This window comes from Triticum aestivum, chromosome 1A (genome assembly GCF_018294505.1).
Source record: "Triticum aestivum cultivar Chinese Spring chromosome 1A, IWGSC CS RefSeq v2.1, whole genome shotgun sequence".
NCBI lineage: Eukaryota > Viridiplantae > Streptophyta > Magnoliopsida > Poales > Poaceae > Triticum > Triticum aestivum.
The window spans coordinates 580,094,572-580,115,788 of NC_057794.1; the positions used below are offsets into that span (position 1 = coordinate 580,094,572).

General features: G+C 46.5%; 2 protein-coding genes across 2 annotated transcripts; one reads left to right on the forward strand and one right to left on the reverse strand.

The window, feature by feature from the left end:
- Window positions 1-4,997: 4,997 nt before the first annotated feature.
- Window positions 4,998-13,933, forward strand: LOC123069657 (auxilin-like protein 1). The gene is made up of 8 exons (XM_044492577.1): window positions 4,998-5,559; window positions 8,661-12,366; window positions 12,500-12,575; window positions 12,753-12,823; window positions 12,910-12,975; window positions 13,065-13,154; window positions 13,264-13,440; window positions 13,589-13,933. Exons 1-8 carry the CDS (start codon window positions 5,165-5,167, stop codon window positions 13,622-13,624), a joined length of 4,617 nt encoding a protein of 1,538 aa, XP_044348512.1. The 5' UTR covers window positions 4,998-5,164; the 3' UTR covers window positions 13,625-13,933.
- Window positions 13,934-15,516: 1,583 nt separating this feature from the next.
- LOC123055191 (protein TPR1) lies at window positions 15,517-20,371 on the reverse strand. Its single transcript, XM_044479204.1, has 12 exons — window positions 20,188-20,371; window positions 18,145-18,351; window positions 17,887-17,996; window positions 17,683-17,752; window positions 17,503-17,576; window positions 17,307-17,402; window positions 17,132-17,224; window positions 16,787-16,914; window positions 16,467-16,713; window positions 16,266-16,390; window positions 16,016-16,162; window positions 15,517-15,907 (listed from the first exon to the last, which is right to left on the reverse strand). Exons 1-12 carry the CDS (start codon window positions 20,369-20,371, stop codon window positions 15,517-15,519), a joined length of 1,872 nt encoding a protein of 623 aa, XP_044335139.1.
- Between the last annotated feature and the right edge of the window lie 846 nt (window positions 20,372-21,217).

The following is a 21,217-nucleotide window of genomic DNA, read 5'->3' on the forward strand; positions in this document are numbered from 1 at the left end:
ACCAGGCATATCAAGCGTCGCTTTAACTCCATTCGTGAAAGTGTTCAAAATGGAGACATAGAGGTTTGTAAAGTACATACGAATCTGAATGTGGCAGATCCGTTGACTAAACCTCTCCCTAGAGCAAAACATGATCAACACCAGAACTGCATGGGTGTTCGATTCATCACAATGTAACTAGACTATTTGACTCTAGTGCAAGTGGGAGACTGTTGGAAATATGCCCTAGAGGCAATAATAAAATGGTTATTATTATATTTCTTTGTTCATGATAATTGTCTATTGTTCATGCTATAATTGTGTTATCCGAAAATCGTAATACATGTGTGAATACATAGACCACAACACGTCCCTAGTGAGCCTCTAGTTGACTAGCTCGTTGATCAAAAGATAGTCATGGTTTCCTGACTATGGACATTGGATGTCATTGATAACGGGATCACATCATTAGGAGAATGATGTGATGGACAAGACCCTATCCTAAGCATAGCTCAAAGATCGTGTAGTTCATTTGCTGTAGCTTTTCCGAATGTCAAGTATCATTTCCTTAGACCATGAGATTGTGCAACTCCCGGATACCGTAGAAGTGCCTTGGGTGTGCCAAACGTCACAACGTAACTGGGTGACTATAAAGGTACACTACAGGTATCTCCGAAAGTGTCTGTTGGGTTGACACGAATCGAGATTGGGATTTGTCATTCCGTATGACGGAGAGGTATCTCTGGGCCCACTCGGTAATGCATCATCATAATGAGCTCAATGCGACCAAGTGGTTGATCACGGGATCATGCATTACGGCACGAGTAAAGTGACTTGCCGGTAACGAGATTGAACGAGGTATTGGGATACCGACGATCGAGTCTCGGGCAAGTAACGTACCGATTGACAAAGGGAACTGTATACGGATTGATTGAATCCTCGACATCGTGGTTCATCCGATGAGATCATCGTGGAGCATGTGGGAGCCAATATGGGTATCCAGATCCCGCTGTTGGTTATTGACCGGAGAGTCGTCTCGGTCATGTCTGCATGTCTCCTGAACCCGTAGGGTCTACACACTTAAGGTTCGGTGACGCTAGGGCTGTAGAGATATTAGTATGCAGTAACCCGAAAGTTGTTCGGAGTCCCGGATGAGATCCCGGACGTCACGAGGAGTTCCGGAATGGTCCGAAGGTAAAGATCTATATATAGGAAGTCCAATTTTGGCCATCGAGAATGTTTCGGGGGTCGCCGGTATTATACCGGGACCACCGGAAGGGTCCCGATGGCCCACCGGGTGGGGCCACCTATCCCGGAGGGCCCCATGGGCTGAATTGGGAGGGGAACCATCCCCTAGTGGGCTGGTGCGCCCACCCTTGGGCCTCCCCTGCGCCTAGGGTTGGGAAACCCTAGGGGTGGGGGCGCCCCCCACTTGGCTTGGGGGGGAAGCCACCCCTTGGCCGCCGCCCCTTGGCGATCTATCTCCCTAGGGCCGGCTCCACCCCAAGGCCCCTATATAAAGAGGGGGGAGGGAGGGCAGCCGCAACCCTTTGCTCTTGGCGCCTCCCTCTCCCTCTGTAACACCTCTCCTCCCCGCTTGCGCTTGGCGAAGCCCTGCCGGAATCCTGCTGCATCCACCACCACGCTGTCGTGCTGCTGGATCTTCATCAACCTCTCCTTCCCCCTTGCTGGATCAAAAAGGAGGAGACGTCTTCCAACCGTACGTGTGTTGAACGCGGAGGTGTTGTCCGTTCGGCACTTGGTCATCGGTGATTTGGATCACGACGAGTACGACTCCATCAACCCCGTTCTCTTGAACGCTTCCGCGCGCGATCTACAAGGGTATATAGATGCACTCCTCTCTCCCTCGTTGCTAGATGACTCCATAGATTGATCTTGGTGATGCGTAGAAAATTTTTAAAATTCTGCTACGTTCCCCAACAATGTTAAGAAGCCCACCATCATTCTTGAAGCAGTTGCAGCACATGATCTTTGGATTTGGTACACTTTTTCTTTGGCATGCCTGGGTCTCACAATGACATTAATGTGCTGCAGTGATCACCGTTGTTTGCGAGACCGACTGAAGGAAAAGCTCCTCCTTGCCACTATACTGTCAATGAACATAAGTACAACATGGGATACTAGCTGGTTGACGGTGTCTATCCTCTGTGGGCTACCTTTGTTAGCACCATCTCTAATCCAGTTGGCTAGAAAAAGGCTCACTTTGCTTAAAGACAAGAAGCATCTAAAAAGGATGTCGAGAGGGCATCTGGAGTTTTGCAGGTCCGTTTTGCAGTTGTTCGTGGACCTGCTAAACAATGGGATCCAGGGACCTTGTGGGAGGTGATGACATGTTGTGTGATCATGCACAACATGATCGAGGATGAGGTTGCACACTTGCTGATATTATGTTCTGCAAATCACATTTTTATAACCGTTTATGGTTGAGTACATGTATCTTGTAATCATAATTTGTATCATATATACACCATGTGTTAAAAAATTATTAGCTCCGAATCTGGACTCCTCCTCCGACATACTTGATTATATATACATGATCATGTTTGTAATTAGAAAATAATCTAGAATGTATAAGAACCCTAGGTAGGCAGCGCTCGCAGAATTGCAATGTGAGTCGAAGTAGTGGCGGGAGATGGTTTCTTTAAGTAGGGGTCACATAGGTTTGTCGCTGCTGGGCGGTAAGAGGTAGCAACGTGCTGCCATGAATAGCACGCATGGCTTATTATCATTGTTATACTATAAAAAACACGAATTGGTGTTACTATCCTGTCATGATTAAGTTGAGCTATGTTATCTCTTCATAGATTATAATTTTCTCTTAGATGGTTGCATATATTACACTTCGGTTACAGGTTTAGGACGCCGCTTATTTCTATTTAGATTTGGTAAAATAGTTGGTTAATCACATGAATTCTAGGGCCTTTTTGATTCACAGGATTTCCACAACACGGAAACAGAAAAAACACATCAGCAATGGCCATGCCATATTCAATACTATAGGACTGTACTGATATTTGATTGAGCACAAAAAAACAAATCTTTCATAAAATCTAGTAGAATGAATCATTGGAAAAAATCCTAAGGATTAAAATAGTTCAAAATGACTATACAGATCCTTTGCATCAAAGAGGCCCTTAAAGGTCCGATGAAGAGAGATAGAATTTAAAAAAAAGTTTGAGGTCATTACGGAATAGAGGCCACAATAATGGATTCCTTAGGAGTCTCTGTTGGTTGAGTTTGTTTTGGTTGTAGCGTGGAGTGAAATTCCTTGGTCGAGTTTGTGTTTTGTTTTGATTGGAGGAGTGAAATGGTCGAGGACCAAACAAGGACTTATCATCTGCTAAGTCTCACCACACTAGAAATCATTCGAGTGGATCAAGATGATGTGCAACCCCTAAAAATTTGTGTGAAGTTTCAGTTACTCTTTGTATTCTTAACTATTTCTTTACCTTTAAAGCACTTTTAGTTCTATATTTGTTGAAATAGCACATTTTATGTTTTTTTGTACAGTTGCATCCTAATGATGGGCACATATGGAAAAAATTCAGTCACATGCACCGTACATAGTTGCGGAAGAAAATGTGAGTTGCAAATAATTACTCTATATTGAACAAGAATAAACTCAATTGCTACATAGCCATGATGGCCATCCATAAGAAAACACTATCTTTATAAAAAATAAATCACGCCATTACGAAATACTCCCTCTGTCCCACAATGCAAGACGTTTTTTGACACTACACTAGAGTCAAAAAACATCTTACATTATGGGACGGAGGGAGTAGCATAGAAACTTATTTTGAACACGAGAGCTATATTTCATATATTTGGAACGTATGGCTTATATTTTGCTAACCAGGTTCATCATCAAAGTTTGACCCCAAAAAAGAAGACAAAAGTGTCTCACAAGACTGAGCGGAAGAGTGATTGATACCCCCTCTTTCCCAAAATATAAGACGCGATTGACTTTTTACGGTCTTTGATGCACGACTTTAACCCTTAATATATATCAAAATATACGGATTGAACATGCATAAATGGCATCGTCGTATTTTTCTTGCAAAACAACTTTATTTCATATGTATGTATACTAATTTTATAGACATACAACACATGAAAATTATAGTCAAAGTTGTGCTAGAAAAGTCAAACCGCGTCTTGTATTTTGGGAAGGAGGGAGTACGAGAGATGGCATACAACACAACTGGATACCATGGTTGACCACAAACATGCCTTGCTTCCAACCACTTACAGAAGTTCATCCATGCCCAAGTCAACAACAACATGTTTTGCAGAAGTTGATTCATGGATAACAAGAACATCGAACAATTCACTATTAACAACACATTGTTTCCTTTTTTCTGCTGGAAAGGACTATATGTTGGATCCACGTTGTTGCTCCTACGTGTGTTTTCCAACCAAAAGCAAAATGAAACAAAGATAGTCTTTTTATTTCCAAGGGCTATCCCTGGTTGGAGTATGGTGTCATACTGATATACCAGCATTTGGCACCATGCGGCTACAATGCCATCCGTTTTTTTGTTTTTTTTTGTTTCTGTCCCGCATAAAGTTATCCTGTGGCTTTCCCTGACGTTTTGCTGCCTGGCAGAGTAAAAACTTTTGCGATGAATATGCATGTATAAAAAAAAAAGCGAGTGCCACCCAGTTGGAAAATGGGAAAGGCCATCAAGATTCGTGCATGTTACGAGCAACTCTTGATCGAACGGCCATGCAAGGGAGCGTCCAGCGCTGCCGGCGCCGCCGCGGACCGGGGGCGCATGCCGGATGCCGGTGGGAAACCGGGAGGCGGCACCGGCACCGGCAGGCAGGAAGCGACAAGACCACACCCGACGCTCCACCCATTTAATACTCCCCCTCTCCCCGGGCCCGCCGAACCAGGGTCCGCCGGGCCCACGCGACAGCGACCCCGTCAACGCCGCGCTCTAGTGCCCGACGAAACGAGAAAAAGCGCCCCCCCCCACTCCCCCACCCCTCTGTCCTGTCGCCTCTCCCCGCCCCAAACCCAAACCCCTACCTTTGTTGCTCCGCTCCGCTCCGTCCCCCTCCTCCGCACCACCCACCGGCCTCCGGCGAGAGAGAGAGAGAGAAGGGAGGGAGAGCGTGGGGTGGTGCTACCCCCCTACAGCGCGGGCGAACGGCGCCCATGGACGGGCCGCGGAGGGAGCGGCGGCACCACCGGAAGGCGGCGCCGGCGGGGGCGGCCTCCTCCTACGGGGACGTATTCGGCGGGCCGCCGCGCTTCGCCGCCGCGCCGTTCGGGGCCGCCGCCGTGGTCGGCCCCCCGCTCGACTACGCCGAGGTGTTCGGGGGCGCCGCCGCCGCATGCTCCATCCCCTACCTCGACCTGCCGCCCGTCGCCGCCGTCCCCTCGGGCGGCGCCTCCGCGGGCGACTACCGCGAGATCTTCGGCCGCTTCGGCTTCGCGGACTTCGCCGCGCCCTACGAGGACCTCTTCGGCGACGCGCCCGCTCCGCCGCCGGCGCCGCAGCAGCTGCCCGAGGAGGAGATCGCCTCGTCCAGCGGCGGGAGCTCCTACAGGTTCGCTCGCTCGTCCGCTCGTGCCCCCTCTCCCCTCTCGTCCGCAGTCCTTTTTCTTGTTTCCTTTCCCCTGTGCTCCAATGGCGTCTCGACGAGCCGCCGCCGCCTGAAATGTCCTCGCACCGGCCGCGGGATTGGACGATGTAGGCCGCTACGATCTCCGATTTCCGATTACATCCTGCCTCTTTCCAGTCTCATGGTGTGAGGATTTCCCGACTCCTTTTTTCCTTTCCTCCGTCCGCCCCTTTCTAATCGTAAAGGCGGACATTTTTTAGGCTACACTGTACTGTTAGCTTTGCTCATTATTCCGGGCTTTAGAGGCTGGAGATGCTACTCATGGAGCATCAAGAATTCCCCAAAGCATTCTGGAATTCCTTGATTCCTAAAGGCTACCATGGAATCTCTCTCTGAGAAAGAAAGTGGTGAGTGGCGACTTTGCTTGCTGCTACCTGGTTTTTCACATTGGCCCTGAAATGGTGAGCTGTTTCAGACACGGTGGCAGTTACAGACTGCCTTGATTGTCTAGGGGTATTCATGGTACGTTTTGGTGTGCATACATTATGGTGGAATTAAGATGCCTGCCTGTGTCTGTGTGTTGGTTGGATATCATGAAGTCTTGGCCATGTTAGGTAATGCTTTCCTAATCGAGGTCCTCGTGTGGTCTCGGGAATTTACTAGTGTTAGTTGTGTCACACATGGATAAAATGGTTGAATGTGAAGAAGAGTTTGGTGAGCTCAAATGGAAATATTGTGTGCTTATTGAGGCTGACTTCGGTAGAACTGGAAGGGTTATCAGGGAGCAAGCTTGATAATAGGCGTAGCCATTCAACAACTGTATGCTTCAGACTGGTTCCAGCCGGCCGTGTAGTCATGGAACAATTGTATGCTTCAAGTGGGAGTTTACAAGCCGCTTTGTTGTGTAACAAGTGTGTGCTTCAGATTGGTGTCAGCCTGCCGCCGTAGTTGTGGAACAAGTGTATGCTTTAGGTTGGTGTCAGCCTGCCGGGGTAGCTGTGGAACAAGTGTAGTTGGTGTCAGCTTGCCGCTTAGTCATTGAGTTCCACAACAACGTAGTCTCAGAGATGATGAAAGCTTGCATGGCCAGCAGATGAGGAACGTTGGACGTGCATGTAATTATATCCGTATGCGAGGTTGTATGTGCTTCAATTGTCGGTTGTAGATGGCGTACCGTTAATAGGCTAGGCTGGCCTTTATTTGTCGTTTTAGACCGGTAATAGGCATGTCTTCATTAGTCGTCGCAGACCGGTAATAGGCGTTTCTTAATTTGCTCACTGCACTTCTCTTTACGATAGTTGTTTCCCAGTACATGTCGCGTTTTTGTTGGCTGAGGTCATAAGAGTGGGTCCCACCCTACCGTTTAGCGCCAAAAACCGGCATTCCCCTTATGTTATTTTGCTCCCTATAGGAGCTACTTGAGCGCAGCAATATAGCTGAAATCAGCCAGCTCAGTGTCCGCCAAAAACCCCAGCAGTAGGGTAATAGGCAGTATCCTTATTTGTCGTATTAGACGAGTAATAGGCGTTTCTTTATTTGCTCACCGAACTTATCTTTATGACTGTTTCCCAGTACATGTCGCATTTTTGTTGTCTGAGGTCATAACAGTGGGTCCCACCATACCGTTTAGCGCCAAATAATGGCATTCACCTTGTATTATTTGCCAAAGGGATGTGTTTGCAGCCTGTGGGCAGAAGTCTCCTACCACTTCCTGTGGAAGGAGCCGAGCTACTTGAGCTCAACAATATAGCTGAAATCAGCCAGGTCAGTGTCACATGCACCGCCAAAAACCCCAGTACACCACAAGTGGAATGCGTGGTTGATGTTTCACACTGCAAGAAGTGCTATTGATGAGTGTGCCTCGATCTTGCTCCGCAAGCTAGGCAAAAGAAGTTGGTGTTGCAACGAGCATTACGAGCTTCGTTGCTAGTCCACTGCTGGTTGGAACACGACAAGCAGAACGACTACCCTATGACATAGGAGATGGGAATCACGTTGATTTCCCTCTGCATTTGACAATTGGCCTAGAAAGTACCTTTTCATACATTTTCCTCTTTTTAGTTCATGCCAATGTCAACAGATGGATGAGTTCAACAGATGTATTATTCGGGAGGGAGAGGACTATGTAAAGGCGGTGGGCCACCTCTAACATCTCAACCAGCAGAAACAGATCACATGATAGGAAACACCAGGGGTTGATTAAGTTGGGGTAGGACAGGGAAGCACTACTGTGTAACATTAATGTAGTCGGTTTAAGTAGTTGGTTATCTTGATGAGCTCTACGCACGAATCTGTGAACTATGTGCTGTAATGTTAATCTGGATATGATGCCGATGAAGCTAGTGAGTCACATTACTATGCTGTACTAGCTATATGTATGATGTATCTGTGATATCTACCGTCTGTGATCAACCTATGCATTTTTCTTCTTCTTGTGAGCTGCATCTATCTAGGAGAAAATAATCTGCAGTTCCTTGTTATTTGAACATAAATTTATGGTGAATCATGTCATCTGAATATTGAAACTGCAAGATTTGGGGGTTATACCAATTGTGTTAATATGGACTGTCTATATGCCTGAGGTGGCATCTTAATATAAAATTTAGCGTACATGTTGATATATGTTTCTACAAACATAACAGTACAAAAATTTAGACAACACCTTTTCAAACAAGCATATATTCAGTACTATGGACACTTCAGAATCTGGCGTGTATAGTTTGTCCATGGATGAGAGGCTTCTCAGTTCTCGCATGGCCTTGTGTTGAGAATTGCTTAGACATTCCTCATAAGGATGCCTAGTGGTGCCAAACTATATTATGTAAAGGTAGATAGATAGTTCCTCTGTGTATAGCCATTTTTTTTGTTTTTCTACTTGTGCCAAGTTTCAGTTATTTTTAGAGTTCTTTCTTTCATTCGTGGTATGCGATAAATGTCCTGTCCTTCTACATTTTTAAATGTACCTTCGCTAAAAAAATTGGTGTACCATAATTTTATTGATGCTTGTTACTCTGGAACTTGAGTGAATAAAGTACACAAGTCATATTTATTGCTAAATTAACCATCACTGATTTCATTTTTAACAGATCATCGATAAACAATGAATCTAGGCTGGATGCTGAGCAATCTACACTTCATCAACACTTCAAAGAGCATGAGTCTTCTCCAATTCCCTCACTTCCGGATAGTCGGGAATTCGTCATGTCATATTACAAGACTACCCAAGCGAAACCGGATGATCTAGTTGAGATGACTACTTGCACAGTTCACCCTTCAGTCGATTATGTGGTTGGTTCTTCCAATTTTTCACCTGCCCCAGCAACTAACCATGTTTCAAAAATGGATAATGGTATAATGGCTAATGGAGACAGAGGGAAGAAGTCTCCATCAACCTCTGTGACTGCCAATGTGAGAGGTCCTGAGAGTGACTTCACTTTTGATCAAAAGCTGCACATACCAGAATGTCCACCTCTTTCTGAAAATGTTTCTGCGAATGGAAGTAACCAGAAATCTGATAGTCATGCAACACCCAGTAACGGAAAACCTTTTGCAGATTATGCATTTATGAGGGTATCTACTCCAACTGTGCAAACACAACCAAAAGTACCATTACCACCTTTGGGACAGCAACCTAAAGTGCTCAACAAGAAAGAAAGTGCAGCAAAAGAAGACTTCCATTTTGCAAATCACAGTGGCACTCCAACTTCTGTTCACACCCCTACAAGTACCAAGCTTGCTCGGGCCGAAAAAAGAGCTGATGCTGCCTTGTCTAATACTGAGGCCAATCCCAGTTCTGCTGCAGCCGCTATGAAGGAGGCAATGGAATATGCTGAGGCTAGGCTAAGAGCTGCAAAGGAACTGATGGAGAGAAAAGGTGACAGTTTTAAAATTCGGAAGAGGCCAAGTCATCATAGAAGCACAAGATCTGTAGAAATCAAGGCTCCTGTAGAAGTATATGCATTTGAAGAAAATCTGTCAGTGAAAAATCCAGCAACTGAAGAAAACAACTCTGAGAATTTTGTGTTTGACAGGCACCAACAAGTTAGTGCAGTCAGATCAAATCATCACGATGACAGTGGAAAAATGGTACTGCCATTGAAGAAGCCTCAGCAGATGATGCGAACTCACACTATGCCCTGTCAAACCTCCAGTAATATAGAGAAATTAGGTAACTGGAGATCAGGTGATGAATATTTTGAGCTCACTGGAGATTATCAGAAATGCCAGACTGGTACAGTCAGAGAGAAGGAAGATAACTGTGGGAGATCAAAGCCTGTCACTGAACCCAGCGAGGGCCAAAAGGCTAAAACTAAAGTTACCACACAAGGCTCTGACCTGGAAAGATACGAAAAACTGTGGGATGTTAGTGATGCCAGCGATTTGGGAGTGAAAGAGGAAAAACAGAAAGAACTCAGTACAGCTCCAATGGAGAAAGGGGAGGATAGGGTGTCTACAGTTCTGGAAACTTCTACAGGCAATATGGCACATAAAGGTGTTGATAACACTCAGTTGGAGGGGCTTCTGATTGTTGAAAATTCTAAAGGAAGTCATGATGATGGGAGTTTTGAGCTTCCTTGTATGAGTGAGATCACTCCCGAAGTAGACTTCATCAAGGATGTTCCTAATTCATTATCGGCTTCCTCTTCTGCTAACTATGCTACTGATCTAGGTAACAGTAGTATGAGTGAAGGTTCAGTAACAGGAACATCAGAGGAGCCAAAAAACAGCGAAGGAGGACTAGAGGTAAGATATGATGATGAGATGCAATGCATTTCAGGGAGTAGTAAAACATCACAAGAACCTCCAGAAGTTGCTAATGTTGGTAATTCCCAGGCAAGTCAAATTAAATCGTTGATTTTAGAGGAACTTGAAGGATCTTGTGTAACTCAAGCTTCTCCAAGGGTACAGAGTAAATCTGAGCTTGAAGCTGAAACTTATGGAAGGGAAAAGTTTAGTTTTGTAGGTGAATCTTACCTACATAATGAAAATGAGAAGATAATTGAAGTACCCCGCGAATCGCTAATCTCCGAAGTAGAGAAAGCTGAAGGTGAGGTGGAACTTCGTCCACACGCACATTCTGAAGAGTCTGTTCCAGATGAGGATGTTGAGTGTCCTGAAGAGAGTGACATTACTCAGCAAACCAATAATCCGGTAGTATCAACCATGCTGAACGTGTTTGAGATAGCCAGCAAGTTCATCAAAGGAGACCTTGATCAAGAAATCCAGGGTTCATTAGGGCCTGTTGAAGTGAAAAATAGAACAGAAGAAGGGACTGATAGACTTGAGTCTGATGGTAAAGGGAAAGAAGCAGAAAAACCCCACTCAGAAAACAGTGAGAAGACAGATGTTGAAGCAGAGTCAGCTCATGATACTGATAGACATGAGTCAGATTGTGAAAGTAAAGAAGCAGAAAACTCCACCTCAGAAAACAGTGTTAAGACAGATGCTGAAGAAGAATCAGCTCATGCTAACCAGGAGGAGCCAACAACATCTGCATCTGATACCAACAAAGGAGAAAGTGTTGTGGATGCACAGGGTAATATAACAGTTGATGAAATGGGCAGTGCAGCGAGTTCTGGAGATGAAGTTACTATCAAATCTGCTAATGATGGTCCCACCAGATTAACAGTAAATACAACATTTGATGAAATGGGCAGTGCAGCGAGTTCTGGAGATGAAGTTGCCATCAAATCTGCTAATGATGGTCCCACCAGATTAACAGTAAATACAAAGGACGAGCCAACTTCCTGTTCAGAAATGAGTACTGGCTTGCAGCAATTACCTAAAAATGTGGAATCTGCTACTTCTCAGACATCTAATGCAAATGTTCCAGGTGCTGACAAGACCAAGGAGGCGTGCAAAGAAGCAGAACGAGAATTGGCTACAACATTTGAAGAGAATGGCAGTGTAAATAGAATGGAAGGGAAAGACTCTAGAGAAAGGAGATCAAAGGCAGAACCAAAGCATCAACATACTCATCTGGAGAAGATTGACAGTGCTACTTCTCGGACATCTTATGAAAATGTTCCTGTTGTTGACAAGACCAAAGAGGTGTGCAAAGAAGCAGAAAGAGAATTACCCACAGAAAGATGTACAATATTCGAGGAGAAAAGCAGGGTAAATAAAATGGAAGGAAAGGTCTCTAGAGAAAGGATATCAATGGCAGAACCAAAGCATCAACATTCTCATTTAGAGAAGAGTGACAGTGTACCAAAACCTGCAGAAAGGCCATCCCCAGTTTCTGCTGAGGTGTCAGGAAAAGAGACACCTAGGGTTCAGAGAACCAAAGAGAGAGGGAGTATAACAGAAAAGGAAAGAGAGAAGAAGGACAAAGAGGCTTCTCGAAGACTGGAAGAAGCAAAAGAAAGGCAAAAGACATTGGAGAAAGAAATAGAAAATGCTGAAGTCAATGAAAGAAAAAAAATGGAAGAGGAGGAAAGGGAGAGGGAAAAGGAAAGGGAAAAGGATAAGCTTGCTGTTGAAAGAGCTACAAGAGAAGCCCAGGCTGTTGAAAGAGCTATAAGAGAAGCTCATGAGAGGTCTTTTAATGAAGCTCGTGAAAAGGCAGAAAAAATGGCGTTGGAAAGGATTGCGGCAGCACGGCAAAGGGCTTCTGCAGAAGCCAAGCTAAAAGAAGAGAGGGCAAATGCCGAAGCTCGGATAAAAGCAGAAAGGGCTGCAGTCGAGCGAGCAACTGCAGAAGCTCGGGAGAGGGCGATTAAGAAGGCCAAGGCCGAGAAGGCTGCTGCGGAGGCAAGAGAACGCAGAGAACAAATCAGGTCCTCTTCCAAGGTAAGTGGTGTTTGTTGGTATGGTATTTCATCTGATATAGTGAAGGAGCTTCAAATATTACCATGTCATTATTACTATTGTTTGTTTTATTCAAAATACTGACTAGATTCAAACCCTGGTTCTGGATGAGCAGGATGTTCGACAGGACAATCAGTTTCAGAGGGCAACTTCCAGTGGTTACGTAAGAAATACAGATTCTAGTAGCAAAGGTACTTGTTATTTCCACATATTTTGTTGTAGCGCATGCAAAATTGTTTTTTCCACTAAGCAAAATGCAATCTATGTTCCTCAAACGAATAAAATGTTTTCCATATATGAATTGGTGAGTCAAGAACAATTCTACTTCCTCTTCTAATTTGTTGATCTATGGTATTTGTTGGCTGTAGTGGTTGATTCCGAGTCGGCTTTAAGGCATAAGGCAAGAATAGAGAGGCATCAACGCACAACTGAGCGTGTGGTATATATGCTTTCTTCTTTCTCTAGTTCTACTTCTGTATCCTTTTTGGAGTAGTTTTTGTGCTGACACGCATTGCCAATTTGCAGTCAAAAGCACTCGCGGAGAAGAACATGCGTGACCTGATGGCTCAAAGAGAACAGGCAGAGAAAAATGTAAGACATTTACGCATTGTCAGAAGAACAATTCTCTCACCACATCCACATTTTTATTCATGGCCTGGCATTTGTTCTTGATGTTTCAGAGGTTGGCCGATTTCCTGGACCCTGAGGTCAAGAGGTGGTCGAATGGAAAGGAAGGAAACCTGAGAGCCTTGTTGTCCACTCTGCAATACGTAAGCCGCCATTTGTTTTGAGCATCACACATCTGTAGAACCCTTATGCAGATAAGTAACGGAATGCAGAACAGAAATATCATCGTCTTATTTCTCTTCCATCTGGCAGATCCTTGGAGCTGACAGTGGCTGGCAGCCAGTACCGCTCACAGATCTCATCACAGCCGCCGCCGTGAAGAAAGCCTACAGGAAGGCGACTCTGTGTGTCCATCCAGATAAGGTGCAGCAAAGGGGCGCGACGATCAGGCAGAAGTACATCTGTGAAAAGGTCTTCGATCTTCTAAAGGTCTGTGCTACGCTACTTGGAACAGCTATTTGGTGCTCCAGTCTGACTTTCTGCTCCTCCATACCATCTTTTCTGAAATTCCATCAGATTCGTGCAAAGCATTCGAACGTCACTTCTTAACTAGTACGACCGTCATATTTTGTCGCAGGATGCTTGGAACAAGTTCACCTCGGAGGAGCGGTAGGATGGGAGTGATGGATGGATGGACAGAAGCCGGATTCATTTTGCTAGTTGCATAGCCATATTGTTGGTTCTTTCCATTGGATATTGCTGTAAATAGGCAGCTCGGTCTAGGTACCACCATTCTAGATGATGATAGAAGACTCTGAAGCGGTCTCGGATGAAAGAGAGAGCTCTGTTGTTCTGGAAATGAATTGTGATGTTCCAGTCCAGACCTGGGTAGCAGTCTAGTCTAGTAGCAAGGCATCTAATAGGCACCTTGATTGTGGTGGAGTTGAAGATTAAGAAGTTGAAAGATTACCTAGTTCTTGTCTCTGGTTGAGTTTGAGATGAAAGTTGGGTTGGCGGTGTTGGTAGTAGATGGCAAGGTCGACCGAGGCCAAGGAGTGACCTCCCTACTTGCCGACGGCCATGAGGCCATCAGGAGGAGAGGAGTCGCCTCTCTCTTTGCCCATTGTTTCTACCTCCGGTGGCAAACACCGCCATTTGGAGGAGAGAGCGTCCAAAGAGTCGCTTCTCTCTTTGCGCTTCAAATCTTTCAGAATGAATTCTCAAAAAAATAAAAAAAGAGCCTCACCTTCACGCCGATGATGCAGTTGCTGCAATGCAGCCTCGAGATCTCGTCCTCGGTCTCGTACAAGTCCGTGCCCATCGTCGTCGCGTCGCGTTCATCTCATTCTATGGTTAGAATCCAAGGCAATGCCAGGCAAATTTTCCTATGGTTGACAAATCTGAAGTGCAGATCACTTGCTTAACAAGAGGATGCGCCTCACAATTACAGCAGAGTCTGCAGCTCATCTCATTCTTCATTTCTTTCAAGAAAAATCTCATTCTTCGTTGCCCTTATGCAACAGAGGTTGAAAGTTGGTACCTGCACAGTTCATCTAATTCCATCGAGAGGAACAAAAGGCTTTGATCTACTCCCTCTGTAACAAAATAGAAAACGTTTTTTAGACTAAACTAGCCTACAAAAACGTCTTATATTTTGACACGGAGGGAGTAATGAATAATGTAGCAGCTGCCTGATACACTGCCTTGATAGTATTACGTGCAGAGTATGGCCTCTAGTGTTTAGAGGATGCTTCTGGTTCCTTTTTCTTCCAGACATTATATACATATGGAAATCGAAAGAAAAACATTCATCTAATTACATAGCATTCTAAATAATCCATGACGAGATATGACAAAGCCAGCTAGCATTCTAACCAATCATTCTTGATGACGCCCATGTCGCTGACCATCCAAAAGCTTCTTAATACCATCCCCATTCCCCCTTCACATGGCATTCCTGGCTCAAGGAAACATGGGAAGAATCAGGATAGAGTGGAGGTAATTCAGCATCATAATATTTTAATATCATTGGTCACTCAAATGTTATGTGTGTAAATCAAAAGAATCATGCCCTCGTATTGCAGAATGTTTCGATTTCATAATTGCATTCAAGTAAAACAAAAATCCGATCATAAAAAAAAATGCATGCCTGACACAAATGACCCACTATTAGCTTGCACTAGTCACAAAAGAAAATCGCATACATAAGTACAACAAAAACATCTCATAAGCTCGAGGTTCACAACTCAAAGGTTTGTGATAATATTTCAGGACAATGAAGTGGTCATCATGATGACAAGGCTAGGCATTTTCGGTTCTTATACATATTTTATCCATTTATAGGTAGTAAACACAATGTAATACTACTCCACAAAATTGACTTACGCAAGTGATTGCAAGACATCTTAGGGCAAGCATTATCTAAAGTTGCTGAACTAGTATACTGTTAAAATGGCCCAAAAAATCGATCATATACTAACACCACCCCGTAGCTATACCAAGCAGTGCAGTGAGTGGTGTGCATTGCAAAAACTATGTAACCTCAACAAAAGCAAAATACAAAAATCATCTGAAGGCCAAAAGGCAAAACCTTGCAGGATTATCCTTGAGCGCGGGGAATATGGGCGGCCAAATCATCATAAGAGGATGTATATCACCCAAATGCAGTTCTTCTGTCATGTCATACACTTTACGCAACTGCGTGCACTTGACATCCAGGTGGAGTGCACATCGACCCATCTCCAAGAACACAAACTCAGCAGAGTCCCCCACATGTTTTATCCGGAGAGGAGCAGTGGGCTCATCATCAACCTCACAACCTGGAATCCTCAAATTAGCAAGCATGTCACGCAAACAAATGGTGTTCACCAGCAACCAGTTGTCCCCCTTGTGGAGCCAGATGTGAAGCTGAAGCTTCTTGGCATGGATGAGATACATAACGGACTGTGCACCCCAACTGTAAATTTGTTACCGTTGACCTGGTTCTGGTTATACAAGCTGATGAGGACTCTGCCGCTCTGGGTGCAGAGCAAGTTGGCCGGCGCACCGTGGTAGGAGTCCAAACTGTAGCTCGCCACACGGGGGTTCAGAGACGTGCTGGTACCATCGCTTGCAGACGAGGGCGGCACGGACGAGGGTGTTGGAGAAGCTAATGCGGACAATGATCTCCCTGAGGAGGTCATCGTCGTTGAGCACCTTGGATACGTTTCCACTACATGCAGCCATCACACAAGAATCATTGTTGGCTGACTCCTCCGGAAAGATGGAGCGAACCTTGTTGGCTTGGTCTGGAGTTTCTGGCATTGTAGCTACACGAAATACTTCGAAAAGCCAGTAAAGATCTGAGTCCATCAGCGTTTGCAAGTACCTTAAAGCCACTGTCTATTGTAGTAACAGCAAGAAGATTGCCTTCTTTATTGAACCTTAACCGCGGAAGGCTCTGTTAGAACGTACAGAGGTTAGATCACTAAATGAAGAAAAAATGTTAGCAAAGACAATAGGGTACAGAGACTAACTGGCAAGCCTCCGTCAGCTTCAATGCAGGTAAGCATGTTGATGTTATCAACATCCCAAAACTTAATTTGGTTATCTTCGCCAGCAGCTAAAATTTGATTCTGAGCTGTATCAAACTGCACGACACCCTGCACTACACCAGATGGATTTTTACGGAATCCAGAATATGACCTCTCGATAGATCCTTCGCTTTGGTTCCACTTAACCAAATGCGTTTCTCCCTGTTTGCTTGTTCCGCATGAGAACAACCTTCAAATTGACAACAAGTAAAATATTACATCGACAATACTTCTAGTGAGAAAAATGCCACATCTATGTTTACCTAGTTCCATCGGCACTGTAGAGCATTGCAGTACACCAGTTTCCTGGAGCATCATAGTCCACCCTAGATCCCAAATCGTCATAAAGCCATGCTTTGATTTTCCCGTCAACGGAAGTTGAGAAAATGAACTACAGAGGACACAATAAAATCAGGTATCAGTACACCAGGTAAAGGCTGATGTGCTTGAAAAAGCTATGTACTCATAAACCTCATGATGGCCCATACTGCCTCAATTCACACTATAGTTGAGTAGACTTTTGCAGCCTACAGACTTAGGAGCAACCATAGATATTCATTGCACTCTGACATGTTAATGCCTAAATATTGTATTCAAACAACACAGACCTGAACAGGACCTATGTCATGAGGGCAAACAGAATACACAGGTGCCTCATGCCCTTCAAACGAATATATCTTCTGTCCATGCATATCCCAGACCTACAAAACGGGAAGGGGGGCATAGAAGACCAGGCTAGGGAAAAAGGAAATAGACGATAACCATTTAAGACATGCCAGATACCCTTATCAGCTTGTCATCTCCACAAGTGACAGCACAAAGTTGCTTATTTGGCAGGGAGAAAGCTATGTCATTAACCCCTCCAGAATGAGCCTCAATCTGACATGAAGAATAAATGGGTCCGTAACAAAAGTCATCTAATATAGTGAAATGTAACATCTATATAATTGAAGTTCGATGTGGAATTAGAAGACCAAACCTCCACAACTTGACGTGTTTCGTTTGGATGCTGGTATGCATTCAGATGGATCAAATGTTTTGTGAATGCAACTCCTAAATGCAAAAAAAGGGGAGCTTAAGCAACAATGAAGCACAATACAAATAACATACTGAGTGGAGCAGAAAGTTACTGGCTGAAGATTGAAATATTGACACTAACCAATCAAGTGTCCATCAGGGCTCCATGCAACTCGATTAACAGCAATGGAAGAGTCTTTAGCCACGACACTCTTTTCTCATAAGAGGTAGATAGTGAGTCACTCAGGCACATAGAACATTAGGTGCTTGCAAACAAGTTGCGAGACTACAAGTAAAAGCAAAGAGGAGCAAATTACATACAGAGGTTCAACTTGTGCCCAGTTACCTGAAATTGTGTTGAACATGCTTGCAGGTCCCATATTTTGAAGGGCTTTGAGACCAGCCTCTCATGCCTACCGATCTCCCAAAGTGTAAATTCATCATTAGCAGATCCAACTGTTTGAGAAGTAATCATGACAAGAAAATCAATAAGGTGTTGAAATCCGAAGCTTCACCCAAATCACGTGAAACACCTTTTGTACTTGCAAAGTTGTGACTGCATCTATTTTTTTTAGATGGAGTAAATTAGCAATCTTGACTGTACCTAGTATTAGTAGTAGTGTATGACGAGAAGGATGAAAGTCCATGCTAGTTACATTAGATCCCTGTGATAGTGTACAGGCTACTTTCGTAGGAAGGTCATCCAATGACCGTGAATGTTGAGGAACAAGTGCAGTATAGGTGGCCTGCAAATAAGTAGGGATAATTTTCTTAGCTCGGACAAAAGATACACCATGGTCGTAGATCTTGACTACATATGCAACATCACCTCATCAATACGATGTTCACTGGGACTCGGTCGCTCCATTGTTGCTGAGATTCTGCAATTTGATAAGTCTGTTATAGCTGGGCGTTTTCTTCATGGAGACAGATGGGGAAATAGTGCAAACACAAGACACATCGACGCATATTAGAGTTTCTATATAAGGCATCCGCCCCGCCTTAGACATGGACCGTACGGCTTCCTCAGTGAAGTGTCCACTACACTACCGTCCCGTCAGAGGTCTTTCCTGGCTGTGGCTCCTCCTGGGGCTTTGGAGACGGATGCCTCCCTGCACTCCGGCGGCTAGCATTCCGCATTCCGTTGTGTCTGCTTACACCGTGGCCTTCCCTTGCCCGATCTTATGGGTGGGTTAGGAATAGCTTCAGATAGTGCACAGGCTGGCTGTACAAATGAGGCTCGTGTAAGCTGAAGTGCAGAGAAGCTTTTGTATTTGTAACCACCTCCATCGGTTTCACAGTTTGTGTTTGGAATGGCTTCTAGCAACTGAGGTCTTGTAGTTGGTAGATGGTGTACAACAAATCAACAAAGCTAAGGCATAACACTGTTAGAACGCGACCTTGTACACTCATGAAATTGAGCTTCGTTTACATGTCGATTAATTTTGTTTGAACTGGACCTGATGCGATTGTGTAAGCACAGGATCTGGTAGGTAGTAGTCCCGGTCATCTGTTCTACAGACATGTCAAAAAAATAATCTATTCTACAGCACTGCTAGTAAAAAGCAGGTTGGTTGCCAATATAAGGGCAGTGCACTGTGGAGCACACCTGGGTATTGTTGCATCTGCAGCAGCAATGTAAGAGGGCAGGTTGCAATGTTGTAGCAACACAACTCTGAAGAAAAGAAAAGGAAGGCTCCCAACGAAAGGGGGCTGGACCAGAAACTACCTGTGTGTGCTCTCTGTTTTTCCTCTGTTTTTCGATTCTACATTGCCCTCTCCGGAGAAGAGATTCACTGAGCTGCGAGAGGAGTCCGTCCACCGTGCATAGGGAGACGATGTCCTTACAGACACTCTTCTTGCAAACATCCATACAGCGAACCATCAACGAAGCGTTGACCAGAATTCATTCCGACGCTGTAGTGTAAAGACCATTTCGTAACCATGGCTCTTGCGTAGGATCGAGTGTTAGGGCAAATAAGCCGCGGCGATGCACCGGATACGACCAGCGCGTGTATGGGCGCGGGCTGGCCGGGTCGGGCACGTCAGGTCCGCGGCGAGTAGTGTGTGCGTGCGTGCGTGTGGTGCACGGGGTGGCCGTGCAAGTGTACATCGTAGGCGTGCGTGTGTGTGTGAGTCTGTTGGCGAGCCGTGCGGTCCGATCGGGCGCGATCCAGCGAGGCTCACCGTGAGAAGCGCGCGTTCGGGCACGGTCAGAGCGCGGACACGATCAGGGTGCGAGTGGAGGCGTGGGTGCGTGCCCGGTGCGCTGGCTCGGGGTATAAAGCCGCACGGTGGCGTTGTAACAGAGTGACAAGTCGAGTTCATGCTCGAGGAAAGGAAGGAGGCGTTCGAGCGCCGGAAAAACTCTTGTGTCCACCATTTTTTTGAACTTCTCTGAATCTCGTTCTTCTTCCTCTGATCTTCTTCTTCCTCGGTGAGAGCCACGGCGACAGAGAGAGCTAGGAGGAGCGAGGCAAGGGACTGGAGGTTCCAACAATTGGTATCAGAGCCACGTTCAGCTCAGGGCGCGCCGGCGATGTCGATCGTCCCCTACGGCGGCGGTACGGGCGGATCGCTGCAGCAGGCGGTGCCGCAGCTCACCGGCGACAACTACACGGCATGGGCGATCAAGATGGAGGCGAACCTCGACGCGCCGGGCTGTGGGAAGCGGTGGTCGTGCCGGAGGACACCGCGACGGCGGTGATCGCGAAGAAGGACAAGCCCGCGCGGGCATACCTGCTGGGCGCGCTCGCGGAGAACTTGTTGCTGCAGGTGGCGTCAAAGAAGACGGCTGCAGAGGTGTGGGCGAGCTTGAAGGCCAGGTTCATGGGCGCGGATCGCGTGCGCGCTGCGCGACTCGGCACGCTGCGCGGGGAGTTTGAGCTCCTGTGCATGGCGGACGCCGAGACCTTGGATGACTTCGCCGAGAGGCTCGGTGGGATGGCGGCGCGGTACGCGGCGTTGGGATCGACTCTGGAGGACACCGCCCTCGTCAAGAAGCTGCTCGACTCGGTGCCGAACTGCCTATACGCGGCGGTGGCCGGAATCGAGCAGTTCTGCGACGTCGACACGATGCTCTTCGAGGACGCGCTGGGGCGACTGAAAGCCTTCGACGAGAGGCTGCGTCGACGCGGGCAGGACGGGGGCAACCACGGCGGCGAGCAGCTGATGCTCACCGCGGCACAGTGGCGGGCGCGCGAGCGGCGTCGAGGTGGTGCGCGCGGAGAGGACGACGACGACGGGGCGCACAGCGAGGTGTCGGGCTTCGACGGGAACCGGCGCGGCCGCTGCTACAAGTGCGGTGAACGCGGGCATTTCAAGCGCGAGTGCCCGCAGTGGAAGAAGGCACCGGCGGCGGAGCGGGCCTTGCTCGTGGATGACGGCGACGTCAAGGACGTCGGGCTGCTCTGAGCCGCGGCTTAGGGCGCGAATGTTAGGGCAAATAAGCCGCGGCGATGCACCGGACACGACCAGCGCGTGTATGGGCGCGGGCTGGCTGGGTCAGGCGCGTCGGGTCCGTGGCGAGTAGTGTGTGCGTGCGTGCGTGTGGTGCACGGGGTGGCCTTGCAAGTGTACACCGTAGGCGTGCGTGTGTGTGTGAGTCTGTTGGCGAGCCGTGCGGTCCGATCGGGTGCGATCCAGCGAGGCTCACCGTGAGAAACGCGCGTTCGGGC

Coding starts and splice junctions, on each gene's coding strand:
- LOC123069657 (XM_044492577.1), top strand. CDS start 5,165: ATGGACGGGCCGCGGAGGGAGCGGCGGCACCACCGGAAGGCGGCGCCG. Junction 5,560..8,660: donor AGCGGCGGGAGCTCCTACAG/GTTCGCTCGCTC, acceptor CATTTTTAACAG/ATCATCGATAAACAATGAAT. Junction 13,155..13,263: donor TGTTGTCCACTCTGCAATAC/GTAAGCCGCCAT, acceptor TCCATCTGGCAG/ATCCTTGGAGCTGACAGTGG.
- LOC123055191 (XM_044479204.1), bottom strand. CDS start 20,371: ATGAACCTGGCCTTCAAGCTCGCCCACACCTCTGCAGCCGTCTTCTTT. Junction 17,577..17,682: donor CCCTGATGGACACTTGATTG/GTTAGTGTCAAT, acceptor TTTTGCATTTAG/GAGTTGCATTCACAAAACAT. Junction 17,403..17,502: donor AAACACGTCAAGTTGTGGAG/GTTTGGTCTTCT, acceptor TCTTCATGTCAG/ATTGAGGCTCATTCTGGAGG.